This window comes from Eptatretus burgeri, chromosome 5 (genome assembly GCF_056783735.1).
Source record: "Eptatretus burgeri isolate ZD-2024b chromosome 5, Ebu_testis_v1, whole genome shotgun sequence".
NCBI classification, from domain to species: domain Eukaryota; kingdom Metazoa; phylum Chordata; class Myxini; order Myxiniformes; family Myxinidae; genus Eptatretus; species Eptatretus burgeri.
Window position 1 is genome coordinate 34,342,409 of NC_140965.1, and position 17,500 is coordinate 34,359,908.

The 17,500-nt window shown below is 42.6% G+C and overlaps 1 protein-coding gene across 11 annotated transcripts in view; it reads right to left on the reverse strand.

Annotated features, from left to right (window-relative positions):
- Window positions 1-17,500, reverse strand: part of LOC147026201 (dynamin-1-like) — a 176,466-nt gene that overhangs the window by 61,440 nt on the left and 97,526 nt on the right. For all 11 annotated transcript variants that reach the window (XR_015058152.1, XM_085881375.1, XM_085881374.1 and 8 more), the window contains exon 15: window positions 7,708-7,817. Coding sequence is in view for 10 of the 11 variants with exons in the window: in XM_085881375.1 (XP_085737501.1) it covers window positions 7,708-7,817 (110 nt within the window). In the remaining variant the exon portion in view is untranslated. The remainder of the gene's footprint in view (window positions 1-7,707; window positions 7,818-17,500) is intronic.

The window sequence follows — 17,500 nt, forward strand, 5'->3', positions numbered from 1 at the left end:
TCTTGGATTATCGACTTCCTCCACTCTCGTAACCAACGGCTCTCAACGGGATCCCCTCATCTCCTCTCCCTGTCAAGGCTGTAGTAATCGAAGGCAATGTTTTAGGCCCCATATTATTCCTCATCTTCATCAATGATCTCACCGACTGGAAAAATCCTCTTTATCTCTTTGCTGACTCCTCCACACTCTGCCATGACATCTCCCATCCTTCTGACAGATAGAGGCAGCAGGCTCTCCCCTCTCCTCAAACCTTGACAAAAATCACAAACTGGTCAAACACAATTTTGCTTATGTATCCATATTGTCCACCATTTGCATTCTTCCTTACCCCTCATAGTTACTTGCATCCCTTGTTTGTCGTCTGTCTACTTCCTCCCTCCACCCTGCTGTTGGTTTTTCCCCCTTCTCCTGCTGTACCCTGTTTTGTTGGGTCTTGATTTTTTTTTCTGTCATTACTCTTCTACAAGCCTAGACCATCTAAAAAATAAAAATAGTCATAAATAAATAAATAAATAAACAAACATTATAAAACAGTGACCTGGCATTTGCAGGATTTTACAGGAACGCGGTCCACATGAATCGCGGGGTCCGACTATGTAATGAAAGTACAAAAATTTTCATGAGGCATAAATTAGCTACTTCCAAAGTTGGAGCTAAAATTAAAAAATAAAAACATCCAAGATGTCATGGCATGAGCCTTCTCACACTATTCAGCCACAAAAATGTCAAGCATCTTCTGGAAACATGGATTTCATAAAACAATACATTCGAGTGCAAAATAAAATATGAAACAGCATTTTTAGATATCCCAAAGTCAAAGTGTCAACAAGATAAACAAGAAGTTTGAGCAATGACTTCAATGCCAGACAGTTCTGCAACCAAAATGTTGCTTTATAATAAACAGAGCAGCCAACACAGGCTTGCTTTGCACTCAAGCGAGTACCAGTTAATGCCAGGACATAGTGATCAGTGATGCATATGATCCACATGTGATCTTTGCTTTCAAAGCCATTGTGGTATGGCTGGATCTGAGAATAATAACTAGCTCAAAGTATATTCTCATCGAAATGCTCGCCATCACACTGCAATCCCAAAGAGATTTTGGTCTTTGTACGTGTACGTGAACGACTCGACTTCTCGCACTTAACACACTGAGAATGAGATGCAGCATTGGCAGGGATGAACATCTTTATTCAAGTCGAAACTCCTTGCCTGGAACTATCTCTGGAGCAGGCCATCCTGTCTCTCCAGAGCAACAGCTACGTGCCTGGTTGGCAAGAGCTTCACGCACCAACCACCACTGCTCCCACTCCACCCCCCCCACCCCTACCAAACCTAGTGGTGGGGTCAAGCATTTCCCATCGCATAAAGGGAAGTTAAAAGAACATCAAGAATGGAGCCACAAGAAAGAACGAGCGAGTTCATAAAACATGATACCCCATGCAGTGCTCAAGTTTATACTTCAATTTGATTTAAAAGATTGTTAAAAAAATTCTGGAAGTCTAGTGATATGGAAGCAGTGTAAAGTAATGCAAGACCACCCGATTTCACATGTCCAAGTACTGCAAGACAAAGGTTTTGGAAGTGACAAGAATGTGATTTGTGTTCGACAGTGTTCAAGTACATAATTAAATTTAAATAAAATAAAGATTTTAAGAGTTGTAGAAATAAATATATTCCAAAATTTACCACCGTTTTACACAGTGTGTATATATATATATATATATATATACACACATATATATATATATATATATATATATATATATACACACATATATACATACATATATACATACATACATATATACATACATACATATACATACACACACACACACACACACACACACACACACACACACACACACACACACACACACACACACACACACACACACACACACACACACACACACACACACACACACACACACACACACACACACACACACACACACAGTGGGGAGAACAAGTATTTGATACACTGCCGATTTTGCAGGTTTTCCCACTTACAAAGCACGTAGAGGTCTGTAATTTTTAGCTGCCTGTTCCAAGAACAGAGAGCTACAGCGATACCCCCGGCGTGAGCGTCAGCGTGAAAATGTTAAATTTTTTGATGCAAGTTATTTTTAACCTCCGCCATCGAAGATCGGAGGTTACTGTTTTCACCCCTTTCTGTGTTTGTTATCTTGCCAAAACGAAGTTTTTGCAATATACGTTAGTCAGCTTGCATGTTTTTTTTTTTGTTTGTTTGTTTTTTTGTCTGTAATCACGTATAAAAAATTCTGCAGAGCACAGTTATCATTGGAAATTTTTGTAACTTCGCATATCAGAGTCCTATTGAGGTCCCTTTCAGCGCATAAAATTTTCAAGGTCAAGGTCAAAGGAAAATTTTATTTCCTCAGTTCTCATCAAAATATCGATATTTCATGAACAATGGTCCTGAAGAGATACCATTAACCGTACGAAAATATAATAGTCAAGATCAAAGGTCAAGGTCACAAAAAGGTCAAGCATCAAGGTCGACGAAACCCTTATTTTTTGAGTAACTTTAATCGAATAAATAAGTCACTCATGTTCACATTTTGGCAAGATACTGGTCACCCTGGGGGTGACATTGGTTTTTTTTTTGTTACTTATCACTTCCGTTTCTGTTTGTTTGTTTGTTTGTTTGTGTGTTTGTTTGTGTGTTTGTTATTTACGAAATCTAAAGATTTCGTAAGTATATTGATGACTTCCATTTCTGTTTGTTTGTTAGTTTGTTAGTTTGTTAGTTAGTAGGCACGATAACTCGAGAACGGAAGAAGCTACCAATGTCAAATTACACCACGTGATTCAGGAGGGTGATGGCGAGTGCTGATTAGATTTTGGTCAAAATCGGCCAAAGGTCAAGGTCACAGTGAGGTCAAACATAATTCCATAAATTCACGTGGAGAAATGGAGTATTTTTGCTTCGCTCGACATTACGAGTTCATTTTAACTTCGATTTTAATTTTGTCTTCGGTTTTTGTGATCGCTTAAGACGCTTAAAACTCGGTTGTAGAAATTCTGGTAAAAATCAGATGTTTTGGAGACGTTTTAAGATTGTATAAAAAATATTTCACTCGACGCGTCACGGGTCGTCCCATGATGCAGTGCGCTCGAGCAGACGCGTCGTTGAGTTACGTTAAAGTAAAATTGCGTGGAGAAATGGAGATTTTTGCTTCGGTCGACATTACGATTTTTGATGGTTTGATACAGAATCATCGTAGAAACTTCTGGTTTGCGTCGCTACCTTCTCTAGAGACAGCTTTTATTAGACAAGGTCAGAGGTCAAGTTGACGATTTCGTAAGTACCAGTCTATGACTGCTTGTTTGTTTGTTTGTAGGCACGATAACTTGAGAAGGGAAGAAGCTACGAATGTCAAATTACACCACGTGATTCAGGAGGGTGGTGGCTAGCGCTGATTAGATTTTGGTCAAAATCGGTCAAAGTTCAAGGTCACAGTGAGGTCAGACATCCAAAACATTCGATTTTTGATGGTTTGGTGCAGAATCATCGTAGAAACTTCTGGTTTGCGTTGCTACCTTCTCTGGAGACAGCTTTTATTAGACAAGGTCAGAGGTCAAGTTGACGATTTCGTAAGTACCAGTCTGTGACTGCTTGTTTGTTTGTTATCTTGCCAAAACGAAGTTTTTGCAAGATATGCGAGTCAGCTTGTATGTTTTTTTTGTTTGTCTGTAATCACGTATAAATCACTCTGCAGAGCACAGTTATCATTGGAAATTTTTGTAACTATGCATATCAGAGGCCTATAGAGGTCCCTTTCAGCGCATAAAATTTTGAAGTTCAAGGTCAAAGGTCAAGGTCACTTTGTCGCAAATCAGGGGAGTAGACGAAACCCTTATTTTTTGAGTAATTTTGATCGGATCGTCTTCAAACTTCATGGGAATATAGTGCATGGTCTGCCGCTCAGCTGATTAATTTTTGGTGGCGATTGGCCTTGACCTTCATGGTTAGCGCCTAAGGTCAAACATATTTGACCCCAAGGTCAAATTTTCAAGTTTTAGGAACCATATCGTGTAGTACCTCAAATTGAACACCTCGATGAGTGCTTTCTAGATATGTCAAGCTTGAGACATTACGACGTCATTTGGTGACGTTATGAGGCAAACGCATATTTTTCATGGTTACTCTCTAGAACGATTCTCATCGGAATCTCTCGTAGGCAGATATTCCTCAAGGAGTCGCTCCTGGTGGAGAGCAGCTCTGTTCACCTCAGTGTGACCTTAAAGAAGTCACACGTGGTCACCTTTTGGCAAGATATGGGTCACCCTGCGGGTGACATTGGTTTATTTTTATTACTTACGAAATCTAAAGATTTCGTAAGTATATTGATGCCTTCCGTTTCTGTTTGTTTGTTTGTTTGTTAGTTCGTTAGTTTGTTTGTTTGTAGGCACGTAACTCGAGAAAGGAAGAAGCTACCAATGTCAAATTATACCACGTGATTCAGGAGGGTGATGGCTAGTGCTGATTCGATTTTGGTCAAAGGTCAAGGTCACAGTGAGGTCAAATATTCGATTTTTGATGGTTTGGTACAGATAACTCGAGAATGGAAGAAGCTACCAATGTCAAATTACACCACGTGATTCAGGAGGGTGATGGCTAGTGCTGATTATATTTTGGTCAAACTCTGTCAAAGGTCAAGGTCACAGTGAGGTCAAAAATTCAATTTTTGATGGTTTGGTACAGAATCATGGTAGAAACTTCTGGTTTGCGTCGCTACCTTCTCCAGAGACAGCATTTATTAGACAAAGTCAGAGGTCAAGTTGACGATTTCGTAAGTACCAGTCGATGACTGCTTGTTTGTTTGTTTGTTTGTAGGCACGATAACTCGAGAACGGAAGAAGATACCAATGTCAAATTACACCACGTGATTCAGGAGGGTGATGGCTAGTGCTGATTAGATTTTGGTCAAGATCGGTCAAAGGTCAAGGTCACAGTGAGGTGAAATATTCGATTTTTGATGGTTTGGTACAGATAACTCGCGAACGGAAGAAGCTACCAATGTCAAATTACACCACGTGATTCAGGAGGGTGATGGCTAGTGCTGATTAGATTTTGGTCAAAGGTCAAGGTCACAGTGAGGTCAAACATCCAAAAAATGATAACTCGTGAAAAGTTACCACAGGTATTGTTGACCGAGCGTGAGTTTGGAAGATCGAGGTAAGTTCGGCGGAATTTGTGTCAATTCGTCGAGTTACGGCTGTTTTAAAAATTTCAGTGTTATAAAATAATATTAAATAATTCCGTAAATTCATGTGTAGAAATGGAGTATTTTTGCTTCGGTCGACGTTACGAGTTCGTTTTAACTTCGATTTTAATTTTGTCTTCGGTTTTTGCGAACGCTTAGGACGCTTAACACTCGGTTGTCGAAATTATGGTAAAAATCAGATGTTTTGGAGACGTTTTAAGATTGTATAAAAATATTTCACCCGTCGCGTCATGGCTTGTCATGTGGCGCAGCACGCTCGAGCAGACACGTCGTTGAGTCACGTAAAGGTTTTGCGTGTGCGCGCTGACGTCATCGCGCTCGCCCCGGCGCCCTTTCGAGTTGGGGGAGGCCGTCGAGTGTGACCTTTACATTACGTTAATCCGTGGTAACTCGAGACCAGAAGAAGCTACCAATGTCAAATTACACCACGTGATTCAGGAGGGTGATGGCTAGCGCCGATTAGATTTAGGTCAAAAATCGGTCAAAGGCCAAGGTCACAGTGAGGTCAAACATCAAAAAAAATTATAACTCGAAACTGGAAGAAGCTACCAATGTCAAATTACACCACGTGATTCAGGAGGGTGACTGCTAGCGCTGCTTAGATTTTGGTCAAAATCAGTCAAAGCTCAAGGTCACAGTGAGGTTAAACATTCGATTTTTGATGGTTTGGTTCAGAATCATCGTAAAAACTTCTGGTTTGAGTCGCTTCCTTCTCGAGAGACAGCTTTTATTAGACAAGGTCAGAGTTTAAGTTGACGATTTCATAAGTACCAGTCTATGACTGCTTGTTTGTTTGTTTGTGTGTTTGTTTTTCGGCACGATAACTCGAGAACGGAAGAAGCTACCAATGTCAAATTACACCATGTGATTTAGGACGGTGATGGCTAGCGCTGATTAGATTTTGGTCAAAATCGGTCAAAGGTCAAGGTCACAGTGAGGTCAAACATTCAATTTTTGATGGTTTGGTACAGAATCATCGTAGAAACTTGTGGTTTGCGTCGCTACCTTCTCTCGAGACAGCTTTTATTGGACAAAGTCAGAGGTCAAGTTGACGATTTCGTAAGTACCAGTCTATGACAGCTTGTTTATTTATTTATTTGTTTTTTGTGAATACGTTTACAGAGAGAGGGACGAGAGAGGAGGGGAGAGAGGAGGGGGAAAGAGGGGGGAGAGAGGAGGGCAAGAGAGGGGGGAGAGAGGAGGGCAAGAGAGGGGGGAGAGGAGGGCAAGAGAGGGGGAGAGAGGGGGCGAGAGTGGCGATGAGAGAGGAGGGGGAGAGAGGAGGAGGGAGAGAGGAGGGGGCAGACTAGGGGGGAGCGAGGGGGGCGAGAGAGGGGGCGTCACAATTCTTCGTTTGATATGACGTCACAATTGACGCTGGGGACCTGAGTATGTTTCCCAGGTGTTTCCCAAGTTATGGCCATTTATGATACGGTTGGTCCGATCGAATTGAAAAAATGCCCCAATCCAGTCGTCGTTTACGAGAGCGAAGGAACGAAGCTGCACATACTGGCACGCCTCACCCACGAGAGAGGGTACTGACACGAGAGAGAGGGGGAGAGGGGGGTGAGGGGGGAGGGTGAAAAAATGCCCCAATCCAGTCGTCGTTTACGCACCTACGGGCCCGCACTAGTTCACATCAATAATCTCTGACCCACACTGAACCTTTCCCATTTTGTTCCCCCCTCTCCCATTTGTTACATTTCTCCTTATGCAGGTCCAGCCTCAATATCCTTTGGTTGTATGTGAACCGGCTGTCCTTTGTTATTCACCTCCTTTATAAACACAGACTTGTAGAAAAAAAGAAAAGCAACTGGTCTCAGGAAAATTACCAAGCCACAAGAAGACTGTTGGTTAAAAAAACACAAACCCATATAGCTCACAAATAACCTTCAGCAAGGGGATAATCAGACTGCTGCACCTGATTTTTTATTTTTTTAAGACAATGGCACTTCATCGATTGGGGTCGACTCTAAGTCCTCAGAGCAACATCTGAAAAATGCAATGCTGCCCCACATACTTCAAACCAGACAAAAGTGGAAAATGCTAATTTTCTGAATTGGTCTGAACATTATATCCTCTTATAATCAATATCTAACAAGCTGTGTGTGGCCTCAGTACTGGCAGAAAAGAAAATATTCACCAGAGAAATATATATGGAAACTGACCCCAATGTCTGAAATTAGAACAGTTAACCAAGTGTCGCTTTTAAAAGGTAAGCAGGAAGCTCCACAACATTAGAATTGCAAAAGAGCAATTCCTGACTGCTGGGGATCAAACCCATAACCAAAGAGCTCACATGTGAGTATGCCAACACACAAGTAGTCCACCCCACCCCCTCTTCCATTTCTTTCCCCCTACTCTCCCCTTTTCCAGAAACAAGTAGCTCATTGTTTCATTCCTACAGGAGGAAAATAGGTTTGGCAGATTCTGCAGAAGCATGTCTTACCTTTGCTCGGTATTGAAAAGAGCAAAGTTGTGCTTGCTTGACATGAAGCCCTTCTCAAGATCACGTATTTGCAAATTGTCTAGAGGAAGCATATACTTCTTCTCCTTCTCCTGCAAGGAACACAATCACACAACAATGATGACAAATCACAATCAGTGTTTGTTGGTTACAGGTGTTTGATAAGTCAAAACTGGAAATTTAGTGTGTCTATTTGTAAACCAGTTGAGCTATAAAATTATATTTCCATTGGATACTAACTCAAAGCCCTGGACCACTACCACACACACAAATTAACTTATATTTTAATACCAGAGTGTTTATTAGTGCAAAAATCACATGGTAGGTCAGAAAAGTACATGAACACCTCATATTATATTGAACCAGGATGGCCTTGAGGTGTGCACATTTGCCTCGAAGCAGTCTAGTCTGGGTTTGAATACCGATTCAGCTATAAACTGTCATCCAAGCATTTCACAGGCAGGTTAAGTGCGTGCCGTCCCTCGGATGGACGTTAAACTGGCGTCCCGTCTGCTAGTATTAGTTGGTGGACGTTAAAGATCCCACTGTCCTTCGTGAAGAGTAGGCGAGCTATCGCCGGCACCATGAACAAATTCCGGATTCCTACTAACTACTGCTGGGAGAAGGATGGCAAACCACCCAACACAATCCCAGGCCAATAAACAGTTTCAGTAGAACAAACGTTATGCAACAGAGCATGGTACATCAGATCGGATTATATCACATTTATCAGAAGTTACCTTTGCACCTACACCACCCCCTTCTCCTTCCCCTTTTATAAATAAATAAATAAACCTTTAAAATACAACAATGAAAAAAATGACAGTGAAGTTTTCCTTTGTTTCAAGAATTCACCAAGATAGGATTTTAACTTACAAAAGGCCAGAGCATACACTATCCTTGTAAAAACAAATTTTCCAGGCAGAGGTTCAGCAGTGAGGTCCAGCTCAGTAGTTTGAATGGGATATCAATAGAAGGGAGAGAAGTTGAGGTGGTGGCGATGATACAGAAAAGGACGTTAGACGTGTTGTGTGCTCAGAAGACCAGATGGAAAGGGAACATGGCGAGGAGGTTGATAGGATGGTACAAGCTATTGCACATGGGAGAGGATGGAAGGAGTAATGGTGTGGGAATAATAGCATCGGAAGAGATCAGCAATGAGCTGATCAGAGTGGAAAGATGGGAGGGATGGATAATTATGACATGGTTGGTAATAGAGGCAAATTGCGTGTTTTATGTCAGTATATGGACCACAAACAGGAAAGGCAGAGAAGCAAGATTTCAGGGATGCACTGGAGAGGACGATGGGAATGGTTGAGCTGCATGTGATGCTGTGCATTGCAGAGAACTTCAACACGCACATTGGGGTAGCAGAACCGGGTGAAGAGGAATTTGCTGGTAAATTTGGGAAGGAGAAATATAGAGGGTCAGGAGCTAGTGGAAAGGAATGAGATGGCCATAGCTGGTTCGTTCTTTCAGAAATGGGACAGTCACAAAAAAATTACTGATTGGAGTAGACAGCATATAATGGAACAGGATTTGTTGCTCGTGAGGAAGCGACAGTTGGGGAGGATCAAAGACTGTATTAGGCGGTGGTGGGAGAGCAAATCACCACAAAGCAAAAGCTGGTGGTGTTTGTTATATGCATGATGAAAAGGAGGGACGTTAAGAGCAGGTGTCAGAAAATAAGGTGGGGGAAGTGCAGGGACAACGTTGCCATAGAGTACAAGGACAGGCCGAGGGCCAGGTATGAGAAACTTAGCAAAGAAGCCAAAGGCTTGGAAGAAGTACAGAGATGTTGTGTGATTGTGTTTAGGAGAACTTCAGAAGTTTTGTGTGGAAGGACATCAGGAAAGGGTGCATCATCTAGGAATAGAAAACAGGTATGGTGAACGGAGGAAGTAGAGAAGGTATTTGGTGAAAGGAGGGAGGCTTGGAAGAGGATAGAGAAGATCAAGGAAAGTGGGGGACTACCAGATACAGGGTTGCTGTATCTGTATTGGCAAAATAAGAAAGCAACAAGGAGCGCTGTGGACAAGACGAAGAATGATATGGAAGAGGAGGTGCACACCAATTTGGAAGAGGATGGTGGGAAGATGATCTATAAATTCACTTGTGAGAGGGATTAGAATAGTCAGGACATGGGGTGGAGAAGGCCAGTGTTTAAGGATGGTGGTGGGAGGCATGTCATAGAGAAGGGGCAGTATTGAAGGTATGGGAATGATATTTCAAGGAGCTGTTGAACCGGGGAGGATGCATCAACGACCTGGAGCTTCCGTGTTATGGAGAGGGGAAAGGAAAGGAAAGTAAAAAGGATGAAGAAGGGAAGACCACCAGGTATTGATGAGGTGTGCACAGATCTGCTAATTGCAGTGGGAGAAGTCAGTCAGTTGGACGAAGTGACTGTAGAGTGTGGAGATGAATATTGGCGAAGAGCAACAGGGAGTTAGAAAGGGTAGGGGCAGGGTGAGCGGTAGGGGTGTTTATGCTGAGAAGAGTTTGGAGGTGCAAGGTGAAATGGTATTGGGATTCATGGACCTGGAGAAGGCCTATGACACTGTCCCGAGATAGATGATGATGGTGACACTGAGATGAATGGGAGTGCCGGAAGCAGAAGTTCGGTTGGTGTACAAGGATGTACAAGGGAATGAAGAGAAGAATTTTGGTTGGTTCTAGAATATTGAAGGAGTCCAGCGTGAACATTGGTTTGAGGCAAGGAAGCACTCTCAGCCCAATCATGTTTATCACGGTGATGGAGCTGGTAAGCATTAGGGTAAAAATGAAGGTTATTCTTGGGAGGATGTTACATGTGGATGATCTGACTGTTGTGGCAGAGAGTAAGCAGAAGATGCAAGAGGTACTGAAGGAGTGGAAGGAGGAATTCGGGAAGCATGGGCTGAAGAGGAGCATGTAGAAGATGGAGGTGATGTGTCAGGGAGCAGAGAAAAATAACTGAATATTAGGTTTGAGGGGAAGGAGATCAGACAGGGAAATAGGTTTGAGTATCTGGGGTGTGGTGAGGGGTGGTGGGACAGTGAATGGTAGGTCAGAGGCAGAGGTGCGGAGGATTCAGGTAGCTGCGAATGCATGGCGGAGGGTGGAGTGGTTAATGGCAGACAGAAAAATATCAAGGAAATTCAAAGGGAAAGATCTGATTTATTGTGTAACGCCGGCCTACCTTTACAGTCAGGAGACTGTCAATGTCACGGAGAGACAACAGGGTATGCAGGCCTACGAGAACAACTGGGTCAGGATTATTGCACGAGTGGAGAGAGAGAGTGAATAAGAGGAGGATGGATGAACTGAGGGAGGAGGTTGGTGTGCAAATAAGCTTGACAGGGAAATTGGTAAAGAATTCTGAAGTGGGCTGGTCACGTGGTGCAGATGGGGGAAGAAAGAACGGTAAAGAGTGGATAGGTTGAGAGAGCAAGGTAGAAGGAAAATAAGTAGACTGGTTGAGATGGGAATATTGTATGAGGAGGGTGGTTGGAGAGGGAAGAGAGTTGGAAGAGGAGAGTGGGTAGAGGAGGAGTACCGTTGTCAGGGCAGGGCAGAGACTGGTACCATTAGACCTCGCCCCTTATAGAGGGAAGAGAAGGAGAAAAGAATTGGAAGATAATTTTCCCCACTGATGTTATGTACATATACATTTTGAGACAGAGGCTCATGGAAGAGTTTGATAACATAAAAACAGCAATGGAACACAGGGAGTTGGCACACAAGAAAGCATTAGATATGGGGCAGGAACGAACCCAGGCAGCACAAGGAGGGACATACAGATAGGACAAGGGAACAAGTAGGTAGACAGGAAAAGCTGACCAAAAAGGGTAAATGTTGAAATATGCAGGTGAATCGGAGAGGAGTGTCGGTGAGAAAGGAAAATAAACGATATGGAATATTGGCCTGATATAACTGTTGATTGGACTGAGGAAGCCGGCTGTGAAGCTGGTGAAACGTCGCCGAGACCGGGTCTGCTCTTGCTTATTGCTCAAATTAGTGCAGTCGATCAAGTTTACTTTTGGTTGGAAGCACCTATTTCTTTAAAATGTGCAATCCCAATCTTTTATACAATAATACGCACACATACAGTTTTCGGAAACTTCAGGGAGGCACATACCAACACATAAGAGCCCCAGTGTAGTTATCTCTGTAGCGAAAATACCTTTCTCCTCACAGCAGTGGAAAGGGAAAATGCATTGCGTTTGTGTAGAAAATTCAAACCACGTTGTGACTTTTTTTTCCATCTAAATTCGTTCATGCTCTCTCACTCTCATATTCAACAAACGGTACAAGGAGAATCCATGAAAGCAGCACAAAGGACCACAGATCCATGCAGCTGGGTGGGGGGGGGGCAGTTGGGGGGACTCCACCAAAAAGGCCCCAACTGCCTCCACCCCCTCCCTGATTGCCAGTGGCACCACAAGAGCTGGACGTAACCAATGAGCGACGCCAAGATATGGGGCCGAACTGGCAAATGAGGAGACAGAACTAGAAAATTTCAACGGCCACAAGACGGGCCTCAGACACAAAGGCAGCGTTCGGGAGTGCAGCGAGGAAGACACTCAGTCCCCAAGCCACGCCTCTACAAGTCGGGAGATTTTGAGAAAAGAGTTGTTGGCACGTCTGGGACCGGAGAAGAGAAAGCTGACTGGAGGGCTGGTGTAACGTGCCAAGCTGTTACGTGCCGAGCGAGCGAGGTTCCAGGCAGGGAACGAATCCGGCCTGTGGAGAATTCCCGGACGCATTGGCACACACATACTGACTTATGCTGTCTGTTTCTTACTTTCCCTAAATATATTCGTCCCATTTGAATGCACGGAGCATCAACAAAAAGCCCTTGTCCTTTTCAGGGTGGGCTCACTGACTTGCACTTCATGCTTTCCTCCAAGACATGCATTCACCTATCCTTACACTCTATACCCCCCTCTCCTTTCTCTCCTCCCCTCTTTTCTCTGGGACCAATGTAAGCCGACAAGCTTGCATCTGGTGAGCGAGAGGCTGACCCTACGCCTCAAAAACTTTTCTCTTGCTCTCTCTGTACCCTTTTCTTTCTTCATTTCTCCTGATAATTGAGGAACCTGTGATTAAGTGACTAAGAATGGGCTTTTGTGTTGAGGGAAAGAGTTTTCCTTCTGTGACACTGCTTGTAAATACGTGCTTCTTGTGGAACTGCACAAATAATTTCCCAAACTGCCCCCCATTGTCCTTTTCCATTGGTTGAGTGACTGTTGACAAGTTCTGCCCCACCATTAGCCAACGTTCCACTTACGGTATCGCTCGGCCGTTTTGATCAATAGCAGTGGAGCGTTGGGAAGCACAGTCCTTGTCTGAGGTGATTAATTTGCCAGGAAGGTAAAGCGGGTTTTGTACGCTGGACCCCACCTAAATTAAGCATCTCAGATGGTGTCTGTGATTAACCCGCCACACTAAAAAAATTCTAAAAACATGTTTTCAATTTTGTCATGTGGTGTTTTGTGTGCATTAGTGACAATTTTTTTTTTTAATTGAATCCATTTTAAATTCAGGCTGTAACACAACAAAATGTGAAAAAGTCAACGGGTGTGAATACTTTTCTGAAGGCACTCTATGTATGGATAGTTGTTGCATGTTGCATACATGTTCAATATCTTGTATTCCAAAGAAGAAGGATGCATGTTTTTTTTTTGGTTTTTGTAGGACAACTATTTTTGTCTGGGGTAGAAGACAAAGTTGGAAATGGTTCTTGAGACATTCAACTGGAATATATTAAGCTCAGCTTTGTGACCAAAACGGTAAAGCGCTCCCCCACCTTAGGAGCTTGAGCATAACAAGAGCCGCAGGATAACGAGGTGGAGTTAAACGTGAAACACAAAGGAATCAACCATGACCTTGGTTAAGCAAGATCTCAGAGGCGAGGATGAAATTGAGAAGCAGATAAAATGTGCATGGCGAGACTGTTGATAGCACAAGAGCTCAAATCCAGACATGTGCAAACTTTCCATCGGTGCATTAGCCACCTGACTCAGTGCCCAGCAGCCGCAAAAGACTGTCCACTCCATTTCACATTCATTTCCTGTCCAAATATCTTTAATTCTCTGCAAGGACCTCAGAGTTTTCTTTTATCAGGTTATGACCAACAGCAAGAAAAATCAATGATATTTGATATTTAGTATGGCCACACCATAAGAACCTTGTTCCATTCAACAGGGCTGCATTTGAGTCTTGATTTAAATAACAATTTTTTTATTTATTCCTCCAGCATAGTTTAGCACGATGCAAGTACAATCTCTTCTACTTTGTCATATACCTCACTGGTCTACTTGCTCAAGCTGAGCTATTTTTCCTTCCCCAAACGTATCCCTCCCCCCCCACCACCACCCCCAAACCCCCCGTCTGCATTCCTACAGTCTGATCCAGCAGGAATCGTGGAACTCACGTGCTCCTGCCCTCCATAACTCTGACATCCCCACACCCCAATCGTCTACTCACTTCCTGTTAGTTTCAAATGCTTTGTCTAATCTTTCATTGAAACTTTTGCTAATACAGATGAAAAAGGAACAGGAAACACATGCCCCATTCGAAGCACCATGAATCAGCAAAATGCAGGAAAATATCCACAAAACTTCCCCAGTTGCATTTTCAGCAAGGATATATCGTTGTCCCGGCATAAAGCAGAAGGCATTATTGCAAATGATTGTTTTTTTTAAATGTCCAGAGACTGTGTGAATGGTCACAAGGGTGAGCGTGTGAGAGGACTCGGACACTAATCATCTCAAGACATGTTTTGGAGCCGTGTAAACAAAGCTAGATGGAATGCCATCATAGTTGGGCTACGTTTTATGTGATAAAGGCAAGGCTGCCCTCCATTGTATACACAAAATACTTCTGCAAAAATGCTGCATACAAAATATCCAGGAAACAGAAGAAAAAGACAACAATCCAGTTTCTTTATGCCTTGCAACTCGAGGAAAATAGGGGGTTAGGTTTTCAAGCTTGGGACTTGAACATCTGGAAGCCATTATTTGTGAACAGCCTGCCAAACACAAGGCTCACTTGGGCTGCTTCAAGATTGCTGCTTCTCCCCTTGAGGGGAGGTGGAGGGGAAAAAAAACGGGGATGTGGGGGGACGGGTGAGAACAGAGGAAAAAACGGAGAGAATAAAAAAAAAAATTTTGAAGAGAGAGAGGAATGAAGAGAGGAGAGAAGAGGGAGGAAATGGCTTGGAACATGAAGTTTGTGATTGGCCACGCAAGCACTGACAAGCTTCCTCTAAAAGTCTTTTCCAGCATCACGAGCCCCCACTCACTCACACCAACTTTTTATACACAAGCCGACCAAACTCTCAGAAAACCATGTAGGATTTAACCCATTGTGTGTGGACCACAAAAAAAGAAAAATTGGAAATTGGAACATTTTTCGTACTATTTGGAATATAGTTCACATTCTTGGTGGAAACAGACATATCTAGCAAGGAAGAAAAACAAAAATCACAACTTTTAACAAAAAAAGAGAGTTGATAAAAACAACAGGTCAAATTATGCAATTGAAAAATGAATGTACAAAAAATAACGTCTAAGAAATGTTTCATGAGAAGGAAAAGAATCAGCAGAACACAGCAAATGTCACATTTGGCAATGGCAGCTTGGTGGACTAAGGGTTAACTCCAGCACATCAGGAGCCAATCAGCTCGGGTCTGCCACGTTGCTGAGCCTCCCATCTGTGGAGTCTACCGAGTGCGCTGGCCAAGCAAGACTTCTACGGCAGCATCGTAGAGGTGCACAGGCTACAGAGTGACGACAATGGGCCCTCCAGTTACAAGTTCATCGAGCTGGGTAAAAAAGCATCACTGCTGTGGGACGTTTTTCTCCCTTGGTTCTTCTATGGCGACAGTCTTCATTCATCCATCAAGTGTGGCAGAAGAAGAGGATGGCAGCTGAGCGACGCACAAAGTAAGGAATAAATTTTGTGCCTCCTCGTCTGCCCAGTGTTCAGACTACCTGTTCAGGAGGTTGTTGTTGTACAGTAGTCTGCACATTGGTTAGACTGGGCATGGCTGAGCATCACAGAGCCTGAAAAGCTTCCAACTTTGACTCCAAAAAAAAAAAAAGTACCAAGGTCTCTTCTGTCGCTTCCTTCATTCTTCCCTTCCCGTCTTACAGTTCCTCCAAAATGAAAAGATAAAGTACAACTGATAACTACGGAAGGAAAAGTAAAGTAAAATACCTGAAAATTTATGATAAATCAAAAAAAAAATTTCTAAACTTTTATAAAGAATGCACTAGCTTTGATTGCATTTCCAAAGACTTCAGTAATTTGCTTGTTATAACAATGCTGGAATATATTATACAATAGTGTGTGCACAATAAAAGTTTGGAATGAAACTTGTATAGAGTATTGTGTTTTTTTTTTGTTTTTTTTTCTTTTAATAAACATACCAATGATGTAAATGCTTGGACCTGTAATAATACAGCAAGGGAAGCAGTGCCCAGTTTAAGGTGGTATATTGTCTTTCCAATTGAACAGACACCAGTCACTTCAAGTCATAAATTAGCCTCAGAACCCACCTGCCACCTTGACTGGGATGTCGATGTAACCAACGTGGACAGTGAACACAAAACAACTTGCATTATATCCAACCTATTGTAAACACTCATCTACTTTTATCAAAAGCAATGTGGAGTTGGCACAGTTCACCCAAGTTTAACTGAACTCAGTTTGTACCTACATTCAAGTGCGAGTTTAATGAAATGCTTTGGATAAAGTGTATATTAAAAATAATTAAATAAACAATAAAAAAATTATTTGTATTACTTTATAAAAATTTCCCCACCAATATCAAGTAAATAATCTCAGCAATTGGAAGCAATAACTATACCATCTTTTGATGTACACAGATAATATTATCATCATAATCTTCATCTTGCGGCCAAAGCCAAGACTTTCAAAACTTTGGGCAGTCCATAGATAATATGATAAACTTCTGACTACAAAATGCAATTTTGAAGAAATTACATCAAAATGAATAAAAGGTAGTTTGAATGACATTTTAAGTTAAAAAAAAAAAGCAAACTTCACTCTTTCCTCCCACCCCACACTAAAAAATAAATAAATAAATAAATGGAAGGGGGAGCCTTTTCAATCACCCTTCAACCCCTCTTGTAGTCTTATCTGGAATTGGTAGCTGAAGACTTTTCAGCTACCATGGTAAAGAGTGCCTGCCTGCCACTGTCATTGGCCATTCATACTTTGGACTGTTAGCAGAAGTCTGAAGATTTAGTTTCTCAGGGCGGGTTTATTATCAGCAATTCTGATGGCCATGGGGTAAAAGATGCCCAGCCACAGTCCACCTTGAGCAGTTAACACAGAGAAAAAAGTAAACTATAGACTCCCAGCAAGAATACAAGATTTTTACGTTTGATTTATCAAAGCCAAGCTCTGAATATCCTGAAGCCAGGACTATGGCAAAGAAAGGGAATAATTTGACCTAAAAAATGATATATTCTTGGAAAATGTCATGCAGGGAATGCAAGAAAACGTATTAGTATATGCACTTGGACTCCCAGTCGAGCCCTGATCCCCAAACACAAGGGTAATGCACTCCGAGACAGGACCAAGTCGTCAACCGACTGCGCTGGAATGTTTCTCCCCTGGCAACTTTCATGGGGGGCAGAGAAACGAAGTGGACACATCTGGGAAGCATTTACATCACGACTGCCAGAGCCGTAGAGGCTTTGGGTAGGCCAGACTGACTTTGGAGGGTGGAGGTAAAGGGGGGGGGTTGGTGGGAGATGGGGGA